The 22,732-nt window shown below is 42.5% G+C and overlaps 1 protein-coding gene across 2 annotated transcripts in view; it reads left to right on the top strand.

Moving 5' to 3' along the window:
- The window catches only part of AMOTL1 (angiomotin like 1), a 154,818-nt gene that overhangs the window by 56,118 nt on the left and 75,968 nt on the right, over window positions 1-22,732 (top strand). The window contains exons 4-5 of one of the 2 annotated variants that reach the window (XM_084617772.1): window positions 12,371-12,520; window positions 16,187-17,093. In XM_084617772.1, the coding sequence (XP_084473898.1) occupies window positions 12,371-12,520; window positions 16,187-17,093 (1,057 nt within the window). The remainder of the gene's footprint in view (window positions 1-12,370; window positions 12,521-16,186; window positions 17,094-22,732) is intronic. The other variant, XM_084617773.1, reaches the window with a different exon arrangement.

Raw genomic sequence — 22,732 nt, forward strand, 5'->3', positions numbered from 1 at the left:
GGAAGAGGTTAAGCAACCTCCTTTTGTCACCCCTCTTGCTGTAGCAGATTTCTACTGTGTTCTGGGCCTTCTGCAGCATGTACTTAGGCTGAAGGATTTAGCCATTTATTTGTGTGGTGGGGAAAAAGTATTCCATTTACCAAGGAAATTCTGATGATGAGTCCTTCACAAATGAATAACTAGCCCCTAAATTCATCAAAATCAAAGTAAAACAGTGCTCAGCTAAACAAGTACACCCAGAAAACCTGTCAGCAGTCCATGCATGTGATAGACCCAGAGGCAGCTCCAGAGCTGCCAGCTCAATTGCTGGAAGGGGACTCTGACAGGGAGTTAGATGCTGATGTCCCTGGAAAAAAGATCCTCCATCCTGTTGCTTGGCATATTGAGTCTGTGCCTGGCACCCCAAGAAGAAGGATAGACAAGGAGAAGAGGGCAATGTGGGGAGGTTGCTGCCCCAAATGGCCTTGTGAACAGGTTAAAAATCCATAAAACAGTTGCTATAATATACAAATTCAGACAAAACAAATTCAGCATGGATTCTGTTGCTCATTTTTTTTTCCTAATTGCAAGCTCATAGCATGCATTTGCATTATTTGGCAGTTAACTGGAGTAGAGGGTTTATATAACAGTGTAAGCAAATGGGTTCGCACAATAACTTGTTTCACTGACTTGTTTGAAGCACCAGTGTGATTCCCTGCCATTTTTTAAAAATGCAGTGAGATTTTGAGTGTATTTAGTGCCAGTGAAATAATTCAGAGTGAGGGCATTAGAGAGAGGCTGAAATTATTGTATCAGGAGAACAGTACAGCCACTGCAGTGCGACTTTCCCTGCAGGTACCGGAGGGCTCAGGCTAACCTGCACTGTCCCCATAGGCTGAGGAGGACCCTGTTGACAGGACAGCATGATTAAGCTTGTATTACCAGTGCCATTGCCGGGGCTGTACCTGTTCTGCAGGTAGAGAATGTTAATCTCCAAGGCTGTAAATCCAGCACCTTTCATAAATAATAAACTCCCTAATTCCCCCTCCCCAATCAAATGGCTGGCTTTTTTATTAATTTATTTATTTTTGAATGATATTTGTTGGAACAAATGAAAAACCTCCCAGTAAAATGCCTCACCTTTACAAAGGCACCTCAGGCCGCAGCCTCTGGCAGCTAGAGGAAAACAACTCTGGCAAACAACCCCAAAGGCTTTTTTTAATTCTTTATTTGATTTGCTTATCAAAGTTTTGTTGAAATCTGTGCTGGGTGCATTTCTCTGCTGGAAGTTTCATATCATTAAAAATCCACCCGGCTGTAAGCATCTGCTCAGCAGAGTTATGAGCAATCTATCCATGAGCCGTGCCTTATTATCTCTCATCTATGAGTGGAAATCTAGGCTAGCATTTTCAAAAGTGGCTAGTGGTTCTGGGTTCCTCCATTTTGTGTGTGGGGGCGGGAGGGAGCGGAGCTGAACAAAATTTTTAAAAGTGCTTAGCCCAGACCAGCTCCCATTTATGCACCACAATTAGTGGGTGGGTTTTCAAAAGGGCTCAGAATCTTCTGTTCTCAGTGGGAGCTGCAGGGTGCGGGGTACTTTGTTTAGGTGCCTTTATGATAGCTGTGCATTGCTGAAACCCTGGCTCCTTGAGCCTGATTTGCAGAGAGGCTGAGCATCTGCAGCTGCCATTGATTTCAAGAGGTCAATACGTTGGTGCCGGGCCCATACTGGTCTCAGGTTAGTAGACCATGCCTGGTATTTGTGGGCATGATTACTGCCCAGATAAACTTTTCTGTCCCCAACTGTGGGCCAAGTACTTGCCTCTATCCCCCCTTTTTCTGAAGTCATTCCCATAGTTATAGTGCTCCCTAAGTTCAAGGCTCAAGTGGCTTTTGCCTCTTGAAAAAAGTCTGGGGCTTCACCCCTACAGGCCCACCACAGGGCCCTAGCAGGTCAATACTCTGAATAGCTGTTCTTTCATCGAAGCAAGGTCTGCAGAACCTTGGCCTCCTTGCAGCTTTGGAGACAGAACATAAAGGCAGAACTACACATCCTGCACTTGCCTATCATTGAGTGTCTGAATGGGCATCTGTGTCTATTCTGTAACGAGCAATTAGGCCTCTCCGGTGTGGGATCCGCCAGGGAGGTATAGCCTAGGCCATTGTGCTGGGGCTAGGGATCAGGTGACCCTAGCCCAGGACAAGTAGCTAGTGGCGGATGCCCCTGCAGGGATCACCATCCAAAGGGAAGTCCAGGAAAAAGGACCCAAATACTCTTCCAAGGTTCTTAAGCCCACATCGCCAGGTGTGGTGACTATAGAGCCACTAGGTTGTTGTGGGACCCTTAGGCCCAGCACTAGTTTTCTAATCATGCTTCCCGAACCTGTATCAGGGGCTTTCCCATCCAGTCCTATCATTAGATACTCCTGAGCTGCTTTCAGAGTGGTAGCCATGTTAGTCTGTATCAGCAAAAAGAAGGAGGAATACTTGTGGCACCTTAGAGACTAACAAATTTATTTGGGCATAAGCTTTCATGGCTAAAACACACTTCATTGGATGCATGCAGTGGAAAATAGAGTAGGAAGATATATATACACAGAGAACATGAAAAAATGGGTGTTGCCATAGCAACTGTAACAAGACCAGGTAATTAAGGTGGGCTATTATCAGCAGGAGGGGAAAAACAACAAAAATACAAACAAACAAAAAAACCCTTTTGTAGTGATAATCAGGATGACCCATTTCAAACAGTTGACAAGAAGGTGTGAGTAACAGTAGGGGGAAAAATTAGCATGGGGAAATAGTTTTTACTTTGTGTAATGACCCATCCACTCCCAGTCTCTATTCAAGCCTAATTTAATGGTGTCCAGTTTGCAAAATGAATTCCAATTCTGCAGTTTCTCGTTGGAGTCTGTTTTTGGAGTTTTTTTTGTAGGAGAAGCAGGCAAGTGACTTTAACCAAGACCCCCTAGGATGGAAGCTAGTTTTATTAGGCCTGTATTCCTTCCCCTTGGGGCCTATCTTCCTGGGCCAGGCAATCCTGGGATCAGTTCCCCCTCTCAGCCGAAATCCAAAGGGGGTTCAATAGAAAAGCAGTCCCACATGAAACTAAGAACAAGACCTGTGGCAGAAGGAGTCCTAACGGGTTAAGCACTAAATCCTCTGGTGAGGCACAGCAAACCTCTCCCTGTCCGAGAGTCTTGTAAGCATGAGCCAAAGGAAGGGCCTCCCAGGCACAAACTACCTAGGAACTACTCTGCCATCTTTTGACCCTGTGGGAGTAGGGGATTCATGTTCCCTTCCAAAGATCTTGGTCTCAAAGAAAACATCCTCAATGAGGCTAAGATGCCCCATCTCTTCTTGAGACTCCCCTGTGCCAGGCGCTCCAGGCGGAGGGGCTTTCCCAAGAGGAAAGAAACAGAAGGAATCTTTCTCCTCCTCCTCCTCCCCTTCTTCCTCCTCCTCATGGGAACAAGGTCAGCTATCTGAATCCAAGCTCCCTTGGCCTGACCAGATCAGCCATTCTGGACTGGGCAGCCTGCTATGTTTCCAGTCCTCAGCCTTGTGGATACAGAGGTGGAGGTAAAGGAGTACTTGTGGCACCTTAGAGACTAACTAATTTATTAGAGCATAAGCTTTCGTGAGCTACAGCTCACTTCATCAGAGGTGGAGGTGTTTGTCTTAGCTGCTTTCTACCAAAGCTCCAGGAAGTTCTGCTTTCAAGACTGATCCTTTTAAAGGGTCTGCGGCAGCGGGAGGAGCCTGTCTTCTGGTCTCATTGGCTGCGGGCGTCAGCTCCAAACTCCCCTTTCTTGGCCAGTATACAGTGAAGCAGAGGGGACAGCTGGGACTATATCTGTAATTACCCAGTTAAAGAAATGCTGCTAATGAAGGGTCTCACTGATTCAGCTGCTACGTTTGCTCAGTTACATCCATATGTTGGATAATAGAATTAGAAGAAAACAAAAGTGCTACGAGGAAAGGAAAGGAAAGCAAAGGAAAGGGATGGGATTAGTCGGCCCATCTGAATCATGTCTAGAAGGATGTTGTTCACAGGAGCTGATTGAGCTAAACAATATTTGTTTGTAAAGTGGAATCAGTGCTGGTGAATGTTGGGGATGAATTAACAGCATTGGTGGCTGAATTCCCCTTGTCATAGGCACCAACTCCATGAGTACTCCAGCCCTGGAGCACTCACAGAAAAAATTAGTGGGTACTTAGCACTCATTGACAGCCTGCTCCTCGCTCTCCCCCTCCAGCACCGCTTGCCCACCAGTGGCCCCACTGATCAACTCCTCCTTCTCCCTCACAGCGCCTCCCGCCTTCTGCAATCAGCTGTTCCGTGGCGTGCAGGAAGTGTTGCGGCGGGAGGGAGGAGGGGAGGTGTGCTAAGGGGAGGGAGCAGAATTGGGCGGGAAGAGGTGGGGAGGGGTTTGGGGGAAAGGGGTGGAGTGGGGGCAGGACCTGGGGCAGAGTGGGGGTTGAGCACCCCCAGGGCAAGGAGGAAGCTGGCACCTCTGCCCCTTGTTACCACAGAACAGAGACAGTCAATAGACCTTAGTTCCTCTGCTGAGATTGCTAGGCTCCCAGTTTTAGGATGGTGTTTTGATAATGTGGATATACGTCTCTTAGGAAATGGACTGAGATCAGCAACCCATTTCACATAGGTCAGTCAACAGCCGTGAGATGGTCACAGATTTGGGTTACTACCACTGGAGGGAGGAATTGAAAGAGCTCAAAGTGATGGACTCCATTACCAGTCGCCTGAACTAGAAGCAAATACCTGGTTTGCATTTGGGACCACAGGTGGGCCAGTCCTGCATGTACCTGGCTTTAGATACAGAGGCCCCAATTCATGGTGCTGTGAAACTGTCTTTCCTCTATCCCTGCACTGGTGCTGTGGTGAATCAGGACCTCTGACTGTAAACTCTTTGGGGTTGGGAGGGACTCTCTCTTGCCATTTGTTTGTACAGCATCTAGCACAATGGGGAGTTGATCTGGTTAGAGCCTAAGTGCTACTGTAATATAAATAATAATGGTCTATTAGTACTCCCACATGACTTCTCCTAGTCTTAGTACTCTTGCATACACCCACACACATCTTTGTGTCCCTCTTGTCTTCCCAGATCCTAACCACTTCCCTTTTCTTTGTAGCTCCCAATTTAAAAACAATGTTGTGGTAAAGCAAGCACCTTCCACCCCTTTCTTCAGATGATTAAAGAACAAACAGCTGATTATGTAATCCATGCAAGAATGAAAAGGCCCCTTTCAAGACAGGGTAAAGCAAAAGACCCACTGTGAGCCAAAGAGCTAGAAAATAAACGCCTGCCACATCCGTCCCTCTGTTTTTCCTGTTCTACTTTACTTCCCAGCAATGCTCCCAAATTCAGTTTATTTTTCAGTGTAGGAGATAACCTGCTGCTTTAATTTGTTTGAGATACAAATAGTAGCTTTCTAAGGAGCCAACTCCTCGTCTCAGTCTCTCTCAGAATCAGCCTTCATACGGTCACATGTGCTGCCTGCCATTCTCTTGCTGCCAATCAACTTTCTCTTCCTGCCCTCCCATTTGCTGTCAGCACTGGTTTTCAATAGCACTGCTTCTGCATGGAGCACTGGCCCTCTAAATCTTTTCCAGGCAGCTTCAGTGTGGTCTAGTGATTGCAGGCGTTCCATAACTGGGCCAGCAGCATGTGTGTTCTGTGGAAGGCTGCCACTTCGCCTGATGTTCCCAGCAGGCTGGCCCAGAATCCTGCCACCCTAGCCTGCAGGGCCATTAAAGACTCTCAAAGAGATTTTCTTCATTGCATTGTCATGAGGACAAGGAAAAGTGAGAACTTGAGTTTCGTGTTACTATTTAGTTGGTTTAGTACCAGCGCCGTTGTGCGATATGGACTATGACATCGTACGATATACAGAAATGTACGATATACAGAAATGAAGACATTGTCTGCCCCAAAGAGTTCATTCGTAAGATCAAGACATGTGGAAGATGGATCACACTAGGAAATCCAGAGGATGCAGGGTGAGATTCTGTGATGTGTTTCTTATGCTTTAAGCTGCCTTTGCACCTTGAATTTGGGCTGCTCCAGGGGCCAAAACTCCTCCTAGTGTCACTTGGGCAGCCCACCGTAAACTGCCTCAGGGAAGAAGCATTGCTCAGAATCCCGCTAGTCCCATTCCTACCAGCCCCAGGCCTCACCCTAGGCTGGAGCTTGTGGGAGGCCCCCTGAAAGGGCTGCTTAGGATGGGAGAAATCTCTGGGAGAAATCTTCCTTGTCTGGTTGTTGGTCTTACCCTTCGTGTTCAGGCATTTTCTCCTGTCCAGGTTCACTTCTGTTGGGCATGGTGGAAGATGTGATTTTTTAAAAAGGGGCTTGAATGCAGGGCGATTGGGACAGAGTGAGCGGGGCGATCCACCTCTGGGGAGCAGTGTGATAAAATGCCGTGTTGCAGTGGTTCCCAAACTGGGGTTCATGAAATGTTACAGGGGGTTCTTGGGAAAAAATTCCCTAATGGTGGCCAACGATCTCCCTAGGGACCCTGGGCAGCCCGGGGCCAGCAGCCCGGAGCCCCTGGACTTCCAAAGGTTAAGCAGATCAAAGCAAGCATATCTATCACAGTAAGGAGATTTAAACTTCAAGACTCCTTATAAGAAATGGAAAGGGAGGTGGATATTTTTTGCTGTTTTTAAAATTAAATAGGTAGCTAGTATTGTTTTTAAAATGATTATGGAGAACAAGTTTAAGCTTTGTTGTAATGTGCGTTGTTTGCCTGGATTGCTCAAGACCTGAATGCTTGTGTAGGAGGAACTCTGAGTTGGCTTCTTAAATACCTTCATGCTTTTTCACATCTGATACTCCTTGTTGAAACATAGGAGCCTTGTCTTATAACAGGGTTATTCAAAGTGATACAAGCTATGAAAGTGAGATCTTGGAAGAGTGTTACCGTTTTCATAATCTAATAAAATACTGTAATGATAAATAATAATAAATAGTGTGTAATAAGCATGTCATAAAAACAAACTTTATATTTCCAAGATCACTGTTTTTATAATTTATACTCAGGTAAAGGAGAAAATCACTGGAAATATTAATTTTTAGGAGGGGGTTTGCAAGACTTGACATTTTAGTGAAAGGGGTTCACGGGTTGTTAAAGTTTGGGAATCGCTGCCTTGTTGGAAGGAGGTGAGTCACCATCTCTAAGAGTTTGTACCTGGGAACAAAGGCTGTGCATGGTGAAGTAACCTTGGGGTGAATTCTGTTGGCTCAGCCCTGAAGCAGTTTTGGAACTGTTTTAGGGCTGGCTCCCATTCACATAAATGGAAGTTTTGCCATTGTCTTTGTTGGGAGCAGTCCCTTCTCCTCCGGAAAAGAAAAGTCAGTTGTTGAAACTCCATTAATAGCATCATACTCAAAGAGGAAAGAGACCTCTGCCTCGGACTGAAACTAATTATTAAGCTTAAATACCTTTCAAGTTTTATTTTATTGTCTATGGTCTGGGTTAAGGCCCTCTGCGAAACATGGATCTTTCAGCAACCATTATCTGTCTTACACGCAAACTGGTGTATGTTTCCTGTGCCAATTAAATCTGACATTTTATTCAAACTTATGGACACTGAACATAAAACACCACTACAGTAACAGAGACAAAGCAGAGAGGGATGATTTCTGCCTGGAGTTACTTGGGATTGGGACTGGTGTAACTGAGGTCAGAATCTGGCCCTGCATGTAAACACTTTGGGAGATCATCCTGGTTGTCAAACTTTTGTGATTGTAGCAAGAGTCTTGTGGTATTGATGTTTTATTTAAACCCTCGGCTCCTGGAGACAAGTGATTACGTGAGAATCTCTGTTTTCACTGAAAAAGGAAGTTGCTAACCCTTGTGGCTGCAGAGAAAAGGTTGAAAACATGACCCGAGTACTAAAGTCTCAACAACCAGAAGGCAAGTAAAAAGAACCCCAAATTACTATTATTTTTAAAAAATCTCATGATTTTAAGACAGTCTCATTATTTTGGAATCCTGATTCATGATTTTTGAATGTTTGGGGTTGGCAGTGCTGGATGATTCAGTTTGCTTTCCTTGCTTAGATTTTTCTGACGTGCTACAGTACACAGCTTATAGTCATAAAGCAAATCTAGGCTTGTTTTATGCAAAGCTCCCACTGATTAATTCATAGGAAATTTTGTGTGTGTGAGGTAGGCAGGGTTAGGCTGCTACCATGTTATTTTGTAGCAGAATGCGATATAATCATGTTAGAAATGAAAATTCTGTTCAATATAGATATATTTGGTCTATATCGGTATCAACACAAATTCCAGAACAATTTACCTTGCTAATCTGACAGTCTTTTCTTCTGCCTTATATTCACCCAATTGAGTAATCTTTTCATGTTGCTTTCTAAATATAGATATTCTGCACAACAGATCATGCCTACTCTGAACGATCAAATGGTGAATTCATTAACATTTCATGGCAACTCTGCTTTTCTCTCCTCTGGATACCAAAAAAAAAAAAAAAGAGTTTGCATATCAATGCCTATGAAGATATTGGGTTGAATTCTGTCCTGAGTTTTACTCATTTAGCCCTACTGAGGGCAGTGGAATTGATTCAGGGAAGAGTCACTAGTGAAACTGAGAGCAGAGCTTGGCTTGTTGAAAGCAAATGTTATTTAAAATGTGTGTGGTGTGTGCTATCGAATATTCAGTTATCCTTATCTTACTCTGAGTAATCAGGGTAAATTACTTTCTGTTATCCTTGGCTGCTTTTCTCTCCTGCAAAGACTGTACAGACTCGCCCACATGCTGTATGCTGTTGTCATTTATTATTTATTTGATGACAACCATGTGCTACAAACAGATGAAGAATCTGATTCTCCCTAAGCTTAAACTGGTGTAAGTCAAAAGGACATCCGCTGATGTCCAGGCTGCACCAGTGTGAAACCAGTGGGAGGTGAGAATCAGGTTCGAGATCACTGCTGTAAAAGAACTTTTCAGCCTAGAAAAACAATATAGACAGGGAGTATTCAGACACAGGAGGGGGTAATGGAAACTAGATAAGGCAGAGTGAATGAGGCATGCAGTTTAGCTCATGGTTTAGTAGTTCTCTGACTTTTGGATGGATTTTTTTTTAAAGTAAAATAAATATTTTTACTCATATAATTAGTAAATGGTCATCTAGTTGGTAAACACCAATCTGAGGAGATGACTAATGAGGACAGACCTCCTTGAAGGAGTGAGTCTTAAGGAGAATGGAGATAGTTTTGGCTGAGGCAAGGAGGGAAGGTTTATTGGGCAGCGTGGAAGCGTGCTCAGAACCAAGACCTGGAGAAGGACACAAAGGGGAAGGTGAGTCATGCAGTTTGAGTAGAGTCTGGGGACAGGAGGTGGAGTGGAAAGAGCAGATGGTAGGCCTAAGCCAGGTTATGCTGGGCTTGGAAGCAGGGACAAGGAATTTACTTTGATGCAGATAGTGATGAGAAGCTGGTGGTGATGGAATTTGAAGAGAGGTTGGACATGGTCTGAGTTGTGGGCAAGGGGCATGAATTTTGTGGTTGCATTTTGGACTGATTGAAAGGAGGGCTGAGATGATAATTTAAGAAGCCGGAAGGAGGAGACTGCAGCAACTGAGGCAAGAGGCAATTAAGGCCTGGACATGGTGGGAGTTGAGAGAAACAGGTGGACTTGGGAGTGGTGATAGAGAAAAAACTAGCAGGATTAATGTCAGTAACAGTGTTGATGGTGGAGAAGGAGGAGTCATGGATGTTGCCAAGAATAGCTGGAAGAGGCTGGAGCTAACAACAATAGACTAGAGAAGGGAGTAAAGATGAAGTGAGAAAGAGAAATCAAAAAGGCAGACAGGGTGCATATTTGGCTGCAGGGGATAATTTAGGTAAGAAGAAGTAGATCTGGAAGCTATCAGCATGGTGGTGATTTAAGTTGTGCAACTGGATGAGGATTCTCAGGGGAAAGGTGCAGAGGGAGAAAAGGAAAGGCTCATGGACAGCTCCCTAAGAGACTCTGATAGAAAGAGTGGGGAACAGGAGGTGGAGCAGCTGAGAGAGACCCTGTAGAATCAAAGATAAGCAGAGAAACAAGAGAAGTCAGGCTCTCTGAATCCTGAGAGAGAGAGAGACAGAGAGAGATTTGAGGAGGATGGGGAAGTGATGGACCATTTCAAAGGCCATAGTTCAAGGAGCATGAGGACAGAGAGGAGGCCATGCCACTTGGCCAGGAAGGTTCACTGATGACATTGAAAAGGGCTTTTTCAGTAGAACACAGCAGGCAGATGCTGATTGAAGAGGACTGGGAGGGATCTAGCGGAGAGGAAGTCTGGGCAGAAGGATTAGACAGTACATTCAAGGAATTGAGCAGTAAAGGGAAAGAGGGAGTGAGGTAGTTGGATGGAATCTTCTTTGAGACAAGTGTCCACACTGGTATGCTTGATGGCAGGGGAAAGGAGTTAGGTGACAGAGAGTGGTTAAGGATGTGGGAGACAGAGGGAGTAAGGGAACTCATGAATCAGGAGGAATATAGTCAAGGGAGTAGGTGGAGTAGTGAGCAGAAGAGAGTAGAAGACATGCTTCTAAGTTTTGTTAGCATTATGGCAGCCGTAAGAAATGTAAGCATAGTTATCCTTGATGTGGTTCTGTTCATGCTCTAGCTAGATCTTCGTTTTACCATATTAAGAATATCTGTACATACTGAATCATGTTATCTCTACCTATGTGGTGGTGATGGTACTCTACGAAACAATTATGTTCTGAATTAGTTGAGTGTTATTCATGAGTTCAGTGAACTTCCATGTAAAAGGCGTCATGGACTTCAGATCGAATTGAATGCTGCCATTGGGATTGTTTCAGATATTTGGATTTCTCAACCCTTTCTTTCAATAATACAATCTCCAGATATACTTCCCATTACTATTTTGTGGCTATACCTTGATTTATGCTCTTGCCAAATTTTATAAGCTAAGCAGGGTCAGGCCTGCTCAGTATTTGGATGGGAGACCTCAAAAGCTAAACGGGTGCAAGAAATGGCATTGATGATTCAATAGATGGTACTTGTTCCTCATATCCAATGTGCTATCTTGGTGTTGTTGGCTTTGTGCAGTTTGAATGACTTCCATTCAGATGACATGTGAAAACAAGGTTCAGGCCACTTATGACCATTCAAGATCCCAGTGCATTTCTTAGGAGCCATGGTGTCAGCCCTTGTATTATAGCCAAATTCCAGTTTGGGCCTTGTCCAGACTAAGAAAAAAAAGTTGCTTTTCTCAATGGGATTAGCTCAATCAACCTATCTTAACCCAATTTAAAACTCCACCATATATCAATATAGACACAGTTTAACTGCTTTAGCTTGATTTTAGCAGGTCAAGATATTGTCTAGGCAAGGCCTTTTGGGAGCTGATACATCACTCGAGTTGAACGTTAATGCTTTATATATCCTGTGAAATCAGAGATTCCCCGGCTGTTTGAGATGGCATAAATATTTATTCCTAGCTCTAGAGATTAAAATCATGTCAGATTAAAAAGGGGATGCAGTGATGATGGAAATAAATTAGTAATCAAAATAATGTGATTTTATGATCTTATGTTACATACCCTGTCAGGGCTAGAAATTAATTCTTTATGTCTTTAGGGGCGAGGGTTTCCCAGCTTTCCAATGATATAGAACAATAGTCTAGATTCCTGAGGGTTCACAGCGTGGCAGGCCTTCAACAGTCACTGGTGCCTCGGTCTAACAGTGCTTTTGTGGCATTGAACGAGGACTGAATATAGTAAATTCTGAATCTCAGAGCTCTGAAGCTTTCAGTGCTTAGTTTTGAACCTACTGGGCCTCTGACAGCTGGAATTGCCGCCTGTGTTTGGTTCAAAGCACAGCTGTGCTTTCTTTTCATTTATGGTTAGGTTTAAGGCATATTTTTTCCCGTGGCTTGTATAACTGCGCAGAATAGTCGTGTTTGAAATTATGGTGTAGTATAAACCTTCTTGGTACGCTAGAAAAAGCAGTGTTACATTATATTGAAAATTTGTCCTGTGCAGCCCTTAGCTGGGTGGCTGACCTTGGATACATTTTCCATCGTAAAGGACCAATCCTGCAAGGTGCAGAACACCTCTTGAGAGATTCTGAGTGCCCTCAGCTCTCAGTGAAATCAATGGGAGTTGAATCTGTTCAGCACCTCACCAGAAAGCACTCAGACCTGGCAGGAATGGGCCCTAAATCCGAAATGATGTGAATAAAAAAAAGGTCTGGATACTCCAGTAGAGCCACTCAGATCATTCAGCAAGACTCAGTTCATTATTCCAACATACGGCTAACGTGAGTCATGGCAGCAAGACTTTTCCCCGACTGTTTTATTGGCACTGACATCCCATTTTTCTTTCTTATAGGCCCCCTATCTGCTTCTTACAACCCCAGTAGCCCTGTCCAGATACTGGAAGACATTGGCTTTCTTTACCAGGACCATCAACTGTTTACCGACAGGCTTGATGTTTCCCCGTTAACAGCAGAGACAGTCAGTGGTGCTAAAAATAAAGCTGGTAAGCAAGCAACAACCCTTACACACCTACCTGTAAAATTAACTCCAGTTCCTTTTTCTGTTATCGACTTCTTGAAGAGAAATTTAGAGTTTCTTCAGAATGATCTGTAAAAACTTAAAAAAATCATGGGCCAAATCTTGATTCCCACTGAAGTTGAGGGAAATGTTGCCATTTACTTCAGTGAGAGATCTGGATTTGATCCTGTGTCATTTTTCACCCAGTGCAACATATCATGTTACACTGCAGTACTCAATTACTCTTCACTGGACAGTTAGACCAAGGTGGATGGCTCTCTGCTTAGGGAATAGGACTGCAAGAATCCTATGAAAAATAAGCACAGATCAGTCCTTTTGGGTCAAGTTTTCAAAAATAGGCAACAAAAGTGTGTCCCTAAAATATAGAACGTAGGGTGCAAATGGATGACTGGCTAGGCAGGTGCTGTAGAGAGACCTCCATCATAGGGATGGTGTCCTTAGCCTCTATTTGCCAGAAGCTGGGAATGGGCGACAGGGGATGGATCACTTGATGATTACCTGTTGTGTTCATTCCCTCTGAAGCACCTGGCATTGGCCATTTTCGGAAGACAGGACACTGGGCTAGATGGACCTTTGGTCTGACTGAATATGGCTGTTCTTATGTTATGTTCTCTGCTTATGTATGATAACTTGCTTTCTTCACTGTGATCGTGTCATTTGCCACCTCTGATGTGTTTATCTCATCCACATGTTGTTTATTGTCATAACCTAGATTGAGAACTCGTAGGGGAAAGAATATTTTTACAGGGGGTCAGCACGATGGGGCCCTGATCATTGGAAGTGGCTTCTAGATGCTACGGTAATATAAATCAATAGTAATAACAGCTGTAAATGAAAAGTAGGCAACTGCTGGTACAGATTAGGTAAATGCATGTGCAGGTATCCAACTGAGCACATAAATGGATGTTTTTGCATCTGCACATTTTGCAGGCTCATTTTACGGGCCTATTTTAAAAAAAATTACCCCTTCGTTATTTTGCAGATTTAAATGGAATCTATCCCTTTGCAAAGTGTGAAAATGTTTACATTTTAGTGATTTTTACATATGTGTTTTCTGACTCAAGCTCTGATCCAGCACTGATCCAGCAAAGCAGTTAAGCACATGTGTAGCTTTTAGCAGGTTAAGCAGTCCCATTGACTTCAACTAAATGGACATCTTGTGATCAAAGCACTTCCTGGCAGTGATTAGACCCTGCATAGGCAGATAATGTCCTCTGAAGGAACTTTGCAGAGTGTGTATCATGACTGTAGTGAAACAGCATGGTATCCACTCTCCCCTGCAAACCCTACAGTCATCTTTAAGACTTTGCCACAAAAATGTTAATAGAAGTGACCTATTTTCATAGTGGAGAGCTGAGGGTTTTTCTTTTCTATCTGGCATCCAATTTTGTATGTAAGTGATCACACAGTGTGAGCAATAACAGATGAAACCTCAGGGAGGTACCAAACCTCGAGAGAACATTCTTTTTTTAATTACTTTCAAATGCATTTTTTTTAAATAGTTCTAAAAAACTGCTATGAGAACTGAGAACAGCAGGCTTCAGAAATAACATTTCCAAGAGTGACCTCAAAAAATGAACACAGAATGGTGCTTCCTCATTGCCTAACAATTTGTGATGATTATATCCAACTCCTGAGGACTTGATTCTAATCTCGTTTACACTGGTGTCTCTAAAGAGTAACTTCATTGGTCTCGGTGGAGTTACACCCCTGTGAAACTGGTGCATGGTAAGTGAGGAGGAAGCAAGCCCTGGTGAGATTGTGTAGATAGAATTATTGCTTTGTTACAGTCTAGGAAATTCAGCGAAGACCCCAGCTACATATTTCACTTTTTGCAATTCATTAGCTGCAAAGGTTTCAGAGTGGTAGCTGTGTTAGTCTGTATCAGCAAAAATAACGAGGAGTCTTTGTGGCACCTTAGAGACTAACAAATTTATCTGGGCATAAGCTTTTGTGGGCTAGAACCCACTTCATCAGATGCATGGAGTGAAAATACAGGAGCAGGTATAAATACATGAAAGGATGGGCGTTGCTTTACCAAGTGTGAGATCAGTCTAACGAAATAAATCAGTTAACAGCAGGATACCAAGGGAGGAAAAATAACTTTTGAAGTGGTAAGAGAGTGGCCCATTACAAACAGTTGACAAGAAGGTTTGAGTAACAGTAGGGAGAAATTAGTATTGGGGAAATTAAGTTTAGGTTTTGTATTGACCCAACCACTCCTAGTCTTTATTCAGGCCTAATCTGATTGTATTCAGTTTGCAAATTAATTCCAGTTCTGTAGCTTCACCTTGGAGTCTGTTTTTGAAGTTTTTTTGTTGAAGAATTGCCACTTTTAGGTCTGTTATTGAGTGACCAGAGAGATTGAAGTGTTCTCCTGCTGGTTTTTGAATGTTATGATTCCTGATGTCAGATTTGTTTCCATTTAACTTTTGCATAGAGACTGTCCGGTTTGGCCAATGTACATGGCAGAGGGGCATTGCTGGCACATGATAGCATATATCACATCAAGGGCACGTTCACCTGCACATCTACCAATATGATATATGGCATCATGGGCCAGCAATGCCCCTCTGCTATGTACATTGTACCGGGAGTGGTTGGGTCATTACAAAACCTAAACTTAATTTCCCCAATACTAATTTCTCCCTACTGTTACTCAAACCTTCTTGTCAACTGTTTGTAATGGGCCACTCTCTTACCATTTCAAAAGTTATTTTTCCTCCCTTGGTATCCTGCTGTTAATTGATTTATCTCATTAGACTGACCTCACGCTTGGTATAGCAACCCCCATCCTTTCATGTGTTTATACCTGCTCCTGTATTTTCACTCCGTGCATCTGATGAAGTGGGTTCTAACCCAGGAAAGCTTATGCCCAAATAAATTTGTTAGTCTCTAAGGTGCCACAAAGACTCCTCGTTATATGAGCTGCAAATTGTTTCCAGTAGAAAACTAGGTGAGTGGGTTCAAGCGTTGAAAAAGTGGATTGGAATCAATTCAGACAATAGTCAGTATTTTGCAGTTACTCACAACCTGTGCAACCTTACTGAAGTCAGTGAGTTTCACAGCGTGCAAATTAATGTGGTATTTGGCCCCTAAAATACAGTACTTGGAGATTTGTGACTTTTCCTTAGCTCCTGTCCTCCTGTGGCTCAGGATATTGCATTATCCTTTTTATTCTCTGTGTCATTTATGGAAGATATTTTATCTAATTTGCCTATCTGTGATATTTCTAAGGTGCCTGACACCTGGGAATAGAACAGCCAAGGTACTATATAAGCAGATCTGATTTACATAGCAGTGCATCTGTCACCCTATCATCTTGTTAGAACTGACATGTCAAAATTACTGTTAATCATGTAGAGATGGCATTGTTAGAAATAGATCAAATTACTGGACTAAGATAGTAGATTCATGTCCAGATTCTACTCTTAATTACACCTGTACAACCTCATTATTTTTAATAGCATTTCAGAGTTTTCCCAACGTTATACTGCATTGTTTGGTAAGGAGGAGAGGAAGCTGGGCACTATAGTGTAAAAGGATTAGATGATTTCTCAGCAGTTGCCAGCCTTAAATAATGGTGTCATCAGAAAACATAAACCCTGATTTTCTTCTGTTCTATGTTTAGTTGAGGACACTCTTTGCAACTTCCACACTTCAAACTTCCTTGGGATCTCAGAGGTGGAAATGAGAGGTTCAGAGGATGTTGCAGCTGGAACAGTATTACAGCGATTGATCCAGGAGCAGCTGAGGTATGGCAATCCAAATGAGAACATGAATCTGCTGGCAATTCAGCACCAGGCCACAGGGAGCGCAGGACCATCCAACAGCACTACAAGCACACTTTCTTCCACAGAAAACCTCACACAAGAAGACCCACAAATGCTCCAGCAGTCAGCACGCCAGGAACCTCAGGGGCAAGAACATCAGGTGGACAATACTGTGATGGAGAAACAGTCCAGGGCCACACAGCCTCATCAGAACAATGAAGAACTACCAACTTATGAGGAGGCGAAGGCTCAGTCCCAGTTTTTTAGGGGCCAGCAGCCAGGTGCTGTTGGCCCAAGTTTTTACATTGCTGGAGTGTCCAGTCAGAAATCGAGAACAGAAGGGAGGCCAACTGTGAATCGGGCCAACAGTGGGCAGGCTCATAAAGATGAAGCACTTAAAGAACTTAAGCAGGGTCATGTCCGATCTCTAAGCGAGAGGATAATGCAGCTGTCTTTGGAGAGAAATGGTGCTAAGCAACACCCTCCTACCTCAGGGAGCAACAAAGGCTTCAAAACTGGAGGACCCCCACCCACGCAGCCTTCTGGCAAAGGAATGGATCCCAGAGGTCCCCCGCCCGAGTACCCCTACAAAGCCAAGCAGGTGGTGTCACCAGTCAGCAAGACTCAGGAACATGGGTTGTTTTATAATGACCAGCACTCGGGAATGATGCAGATTCTCAAACCCTCCTACCCTGCTCCTCTGCCAGCAAGAACGGAAGGAGCAGTTGTCAGATACCAGCCTCCCCCGGAATATGGTGTGACAAGGTAATTCTAGCTCCTGGCCTTTGACATTCTTGCTTTTGTAAATACTCTTGGCTTTGAACTTTTTTTTAAATTGACGTTGTTGATGCTTTTAAGCAAACAGGCCTACTATTTTCTTAATCCGGCTTCTTAGCTTTGAGGGTGAACTCCATCAGCTCCGTAATGCTAGAAAGCCAAGTAGGTTCATCTGTGGGCATTTTTTCCTGTTAAACAGCTTGAACCAAGGAATCAAATTGCAGCAGACTTTCCCACAGACTTAGAAATATGCTGTGTAGGTCATAAATAATTGTTTTCTGAAGGGATAAGTGAAAGTACAGTTGAACAAGCCCTGATCCTGTGCCCATTGACATCAATGGAATAACTCCAGTTGGCTTGTGCGGGTTCTGGTCCTATATAAACAAATATGGATCTGATTCCCATTACACTAGGGCCATTTTACATCACTAGCAGGGCAAAAGAGCCTTAAAATGGATGTAAATATAATTTACTCCCATTTCAAGGCCCTTTACACTGGAAGAATGGCCTTAGTGTAAATGGGAATCAGGCCCCATGATTATAACACTGATGATATATTTAAATATAGTGGATTATATTCTGCTCTCAGTTACAGCAGCATAAATCTGGATTAACTCTACTGAAGTCAATGGAGTTACTCTGGATTTGCACTGCTGTAACTGAGAGCAGAATTGGGTCCAATATTCTGATAACCTCTGAGCTCTAAAGTTCTTCAGAAATGAATATTGTATTTAGAAGTTCTTTAGTATCTTAATTCCTATTAATTTCACTTTACGCATAAACCTAAAAGTATCTGAATATATTTATACAATTGAACTATAGTAGAAAAAACATCAATTAGGTATGCAATTTTTCATCATTAATCTAATACCAGCCTGTACAGATGTTCCCATTTTAATGTAGGTTATTCGAAGCAACAAAGCTATCGGTCACCACCATAGGTAGTTAGAGGTGCCGTAAACTTTCTAACACTTACTGTGATTCAGCTTCTAAATTAAAGGACATAATGCTACCTTTGGAAAACCCTATTTGTCAATTGTTTGTAGTTCACAAGTAAGAAAAAAAAATGCTTTGGGCTGAGATTTGGCCTAAATTTTTTTTAGTCCAGGAGTGTTAAAAAAATGAAATAGGGTGTTGGTTCTTTTAAAATGAGAGTGTGAACCCCCCCCCCCAAAAGAAAAAACAAAAACAAAACATAAAGCCACGCTCTGCAAGGTAATGAGTTACCTGCTTATTTCAGGCTGTCCTCATTGGGTGTGAATTTCACTCAAAGTGTGAAATGCTGTCTTATGCAAAGGGCCCTATGTGCCTCTTATGCTCCACTTAAATCCTCACAAGTAGGCTTATGTGGCACATAGTCCCTTGTGCTGACCTTCTGCACAGGGGTGAGTTTCCCTCAAAGTGCATAACTAGTCATCTTAAAATGTTACCTTTTGTGGACTGACTCCTGAGAGCTACTGGAAACCAGTTCAGCATCATAGCTCCCACTGAATTCTCATGCTCCTGTCTGAAGGTGGAGTTTGGCCTCGAGTATGCCTTAAAGAATGAGGCTTCCACCATTCCTTAGGGAATTATTCCATAGTCCAATGGACCGCACTGTTAGGACATTTTTCCTGATATGTATAATCTCTGTTTCACCACATGACTCTTAACAATTCCTCCTTGGTCTCCCTGAACAACATCTCTCCTTCCTCCTTGGATCTGGAGGACTTTAAAGATCCACATATTTGGTGGTGTGTTAATATTTTTCATGTTCAAAGTGGTCTAATTAGATATTTATTGACCCATAAATCCTTGAAGCTCCTTTGACTTTAACTCCCAATGCAGAGTTCCTCTTCTTTCCTCAGCATTGGTCCATGGTGAAGCTGGAATACGGTCTGAATTTCCAGGCCCATTTCTCCTCATTTCTGATCATTTTTTTGAAAGCATAAATCAGAACATGAATATTTCATTATTGTGAATGTCTGAAATAGTGTAGGTAACTTGTTTGCTTGGAAAATGAGGGTAAAGATGATTGCTCGTTCAAATAGTGCAATGGTTGTACAAATTGATTAAATAAAATCTGATCCTGCCAGGCGGGGATGTCCAGAATCAGGACCTTGCCACTTTATTTGCAAGCATGAGCCTGCACTGGTGGCCTGTCGGCCTTCCCTTAGGCATGTTTAGTCTTGGGAACATTATTTGAATTCCACCAGCTAAACATGTGTTTTGAATACCAGCATTAGCTCTCCAGAGTTTGTATAATTTTTCAGCTGAAAATTATGCTCATAAGAGCCAAGTGAAAATCCCTGTTTATGATAAGAAACAGCTATATGAGAATGGGAAATACAAGATAATGGGGTCACGTTCAGGTTATATTCTCAGGAAGCGTAACAGGATTCCAGCTGTGATTCATTATGTTAACAAACACTGCAGACACCAAATGGATTAATCTCCACATAAAAGGGTGATGGCTTGATTTTTATAGCTCATGAAAAATGCTGATTCAATAACCAAGGAGCTTGTTCTGCTGAGTCTCTTTAAATATTCCTTGGGCAAGGCCCTGTGTACTAAGCAGCAGAGCTTACTCCAGTGTATATGGCAGAGCATCACTGAATTCTGTCTCAAAATGGGAATGATAGAGTGAGGTTAATTGACTGTGAAATTGTGTGGGCCCAGTTTGTGAACTCCTTATTGCTCATCGGTGAGCAGCAACTCTTACAAGTAGTCCCATTGACTTCAATGAGACTGCTCATTTAAGAATGGCCATACTGGGTCAGACCAATGGTCCATCTAAACCAGTCTTCCAACAGTGGCAAATGCCACATACTTCAGAGGGAATTAATAGAACAGGGCAATTATCAAATGATCCATTGTTCCCTGTTGTCCAGTCCCAGCATCTGGCAGTCAGAGACGTAGGGACACCCAGAGGCTGGGATTGTGTACCTGACCATCTTGGCTAAGAGCCATTCGTGGACCTATCCTCATTAACTTATCTAGTTCTTTTTTGAACCCATTTATACTTTTGGCCTTCACTACATCCCTTGCTAACAAGTTCTACTGGTTGATGGTGCGTTTTGTGAAGAAATATGTCCTTATGTTTGTTTTAAACCTGCTGTCTATTAATTTCATTGGGTGACCCCTTGTTCTTGTGTTGCGTGAAGGGGTAAATAAATAACACTTCTCTATTCCCTTTCTCCACACCATTCATTTTATAGACTGCTGTCGTATCCCCTCTTAGTCATCTCTTTTCTAAGATGAACAGTCCCAGTCTTTTTAACCTCACCTCGTATGGAAACTCTTCCATACCCCTGATCGTTAATTGGTGCCCTTCTCTGTATCTTTTCCAATTCTAATATAACTTTTTTAAGATGGGGAAACCAGAAGTGCACACAATATTTAAGGTGTGAGCACACCATCGATTTATATAGTGGTATTATGATATTTTCTGTCTTACTATCTGTCCTTTTTCCAATGGTTCCTAACATTCTGTTAACTTTTTTGACTGATACTGCAGATGTTTTCTGGTTCTGTCTAGATGATATCTGAGCTTTTCTGGGGTTTATTTTCTGTGTGCATATTCCTACTGGCAATGTTTAACCAGTCATCATCGCCGTCACTGGCGACAATTGCTCAGGAACAGTTTGAACTACTTTATTCTTGTATCTGGATTTGTTACAGTTTATTTGTTTTTACACATGGACTGTGTATGTCTTTCTTTCTGGTACTTTTGATACAGCTCCCCTTTGAAATGACAATTTATGGTCTGTTTGGCAACAGGAGAAACATTCAAAATGAGGATTCAGCCTTTGGCTAAAGTGGCGCTGATTTGGTAAACGTCACTCTGACTTTGGGCCATTTTATCTTCCATGTCTTTTGCTACAGTCTTCACTGACACAGTGATATCCCACAGCACAGGATTATGTAAGATCAGCCTCTGTCAGCAAATGGCTGGGCATCTCTAACCACACACCAAACAGCTCCTCAAACCATCATCCAGATTTGTTCCAAATTGGCGTGGCTTCTTTAGTTGTGCCACATGCACACTTGTGAGCTTGGCGGGCCGCTGATTCCACTTATGAATCTGGAAATGTTCTGCCAGGATAAAAGGTTTCAGTGCCAAATGCCTTTGTAAAGTGGCTGCAGTCTTTCGATAGCTCGTCTCTGTCACTGTGAATGTATGAAATGCTATGTGCACAGAGAACAGGAGCACTCGTGGCACCTTAGAGACTAACCAATTTATTTGAGCGTGAGCTTTCGTGGGCTACAGCCCACTTCATCGGATGCATAGAATGGACATATAGTAAGAAGATAGTTATACATACAGAGAACATGAAAAGGTGGAAGTACCCATAGGTTTTACTTCCCACAGGTCTCAGAAGGGAATGCTACCTTTTTGTTGTGCTGCACCATAATCATCAACAAACTGCTGTAATCATTCAATGCATGATTATCAGTCCTCACAGGATTCATCATAGGGAATTGTTTTGTTTCTAGGCCCACAATGATCTTGATTAAAATAAAGCATCAGACAATTGCTCCTCACCCCAATTTGTTCATTGTTTAGAGAGGGTTAGTGTAGATTAATTATCTAGACATCCCATCCATGTCACTAATTTGTGGCATCAGAAGCTGCAGTGGAGGACAATCATGAACAAACTTGATTAACAGCAAAAAAAAAAAAAGAGAAAAGTACAGAAAAGCATCCTCTAACTTGTTACATCTAAACTAGGGTTGTCGATTAATCACAGTTAACTCACGTGATTAATTCAAAAAAATTAATCACGATTAAAAAAATTAATCACGATTAATCTCAGTTTTAATTGCACTGTTAAACAATAGAATACCAATTGAAATTTATTAAATAGTTCCATGATAAAGAGTTTTCACTACAGTACTTGTATGAGGTGAATTGAAAAATACTATTTCTTTTGTTTATCATTTTACAGTGCGAATTTTGTAATCAAAATAATAGTATAAAGTGAGCACTGTACACTTTGTTGCAGTTTAAATCAATGCAACTTACGAATATAGATGTTTTGTTGTTGTTACATATCTGTACTCAAAACAATGTAAAACTTTAGTGCATACAGTCCACCGAGTCCTACTTGTTCAGCCAATTGCTCAGACAAACAAGTTTGTTTACATTTATGGGAGATAATGCTGCCCACTTCTTATTTACAGTGTCACCTGAAAATGAAAACAGGCGTTTGCATGGCACTTTTGTAGCCAGCATTGCAAGGTATTTATGTGCCAGATACACTAAACATTCGTAGGCCCCTTCATGCTTCGGCCACCATTCCAGAGGACATGCTTCCATGCTGATGACGCTTATAAAAAAAAGAATGTGTTAATTAAATTTGTGACTCAACTCTTTGTGGGAGAGTTGAAGGTCTCCTGCTCTGTTTTCCCTGCATTCTGACATATATTTCATGTTATAGCAGTCTCGGATGATGCCCCAGCACATAGTATTCGTTTTAAGAACACTTTCACTGCAGATTTGACAAAACGCAAAGAAGTTGCCAATATGAGATTTCTAAAGATAGCTATAGCACTCTACTGAAGGTTCAGGAATCTGAAGTGCCTTCCAAAATCTGAGAGGGATGAGGTGTGGAGCATGCTGTCAGATGTCTTAAAAGAGCAACACT

The sequence above is a fragment of the Lepidochelys olivacea genome (assembly GCF_965140295.1).
Source record: "Lepidochelys olivacea isolate rLepOli2 genome assembly, chromosome: 1".
Lineage (NCBI taxonomy): Eukaryota > Metazoa > Chordata > Testudines > Cheloniidae > Lepidochelys > Lepidochelys olivacea.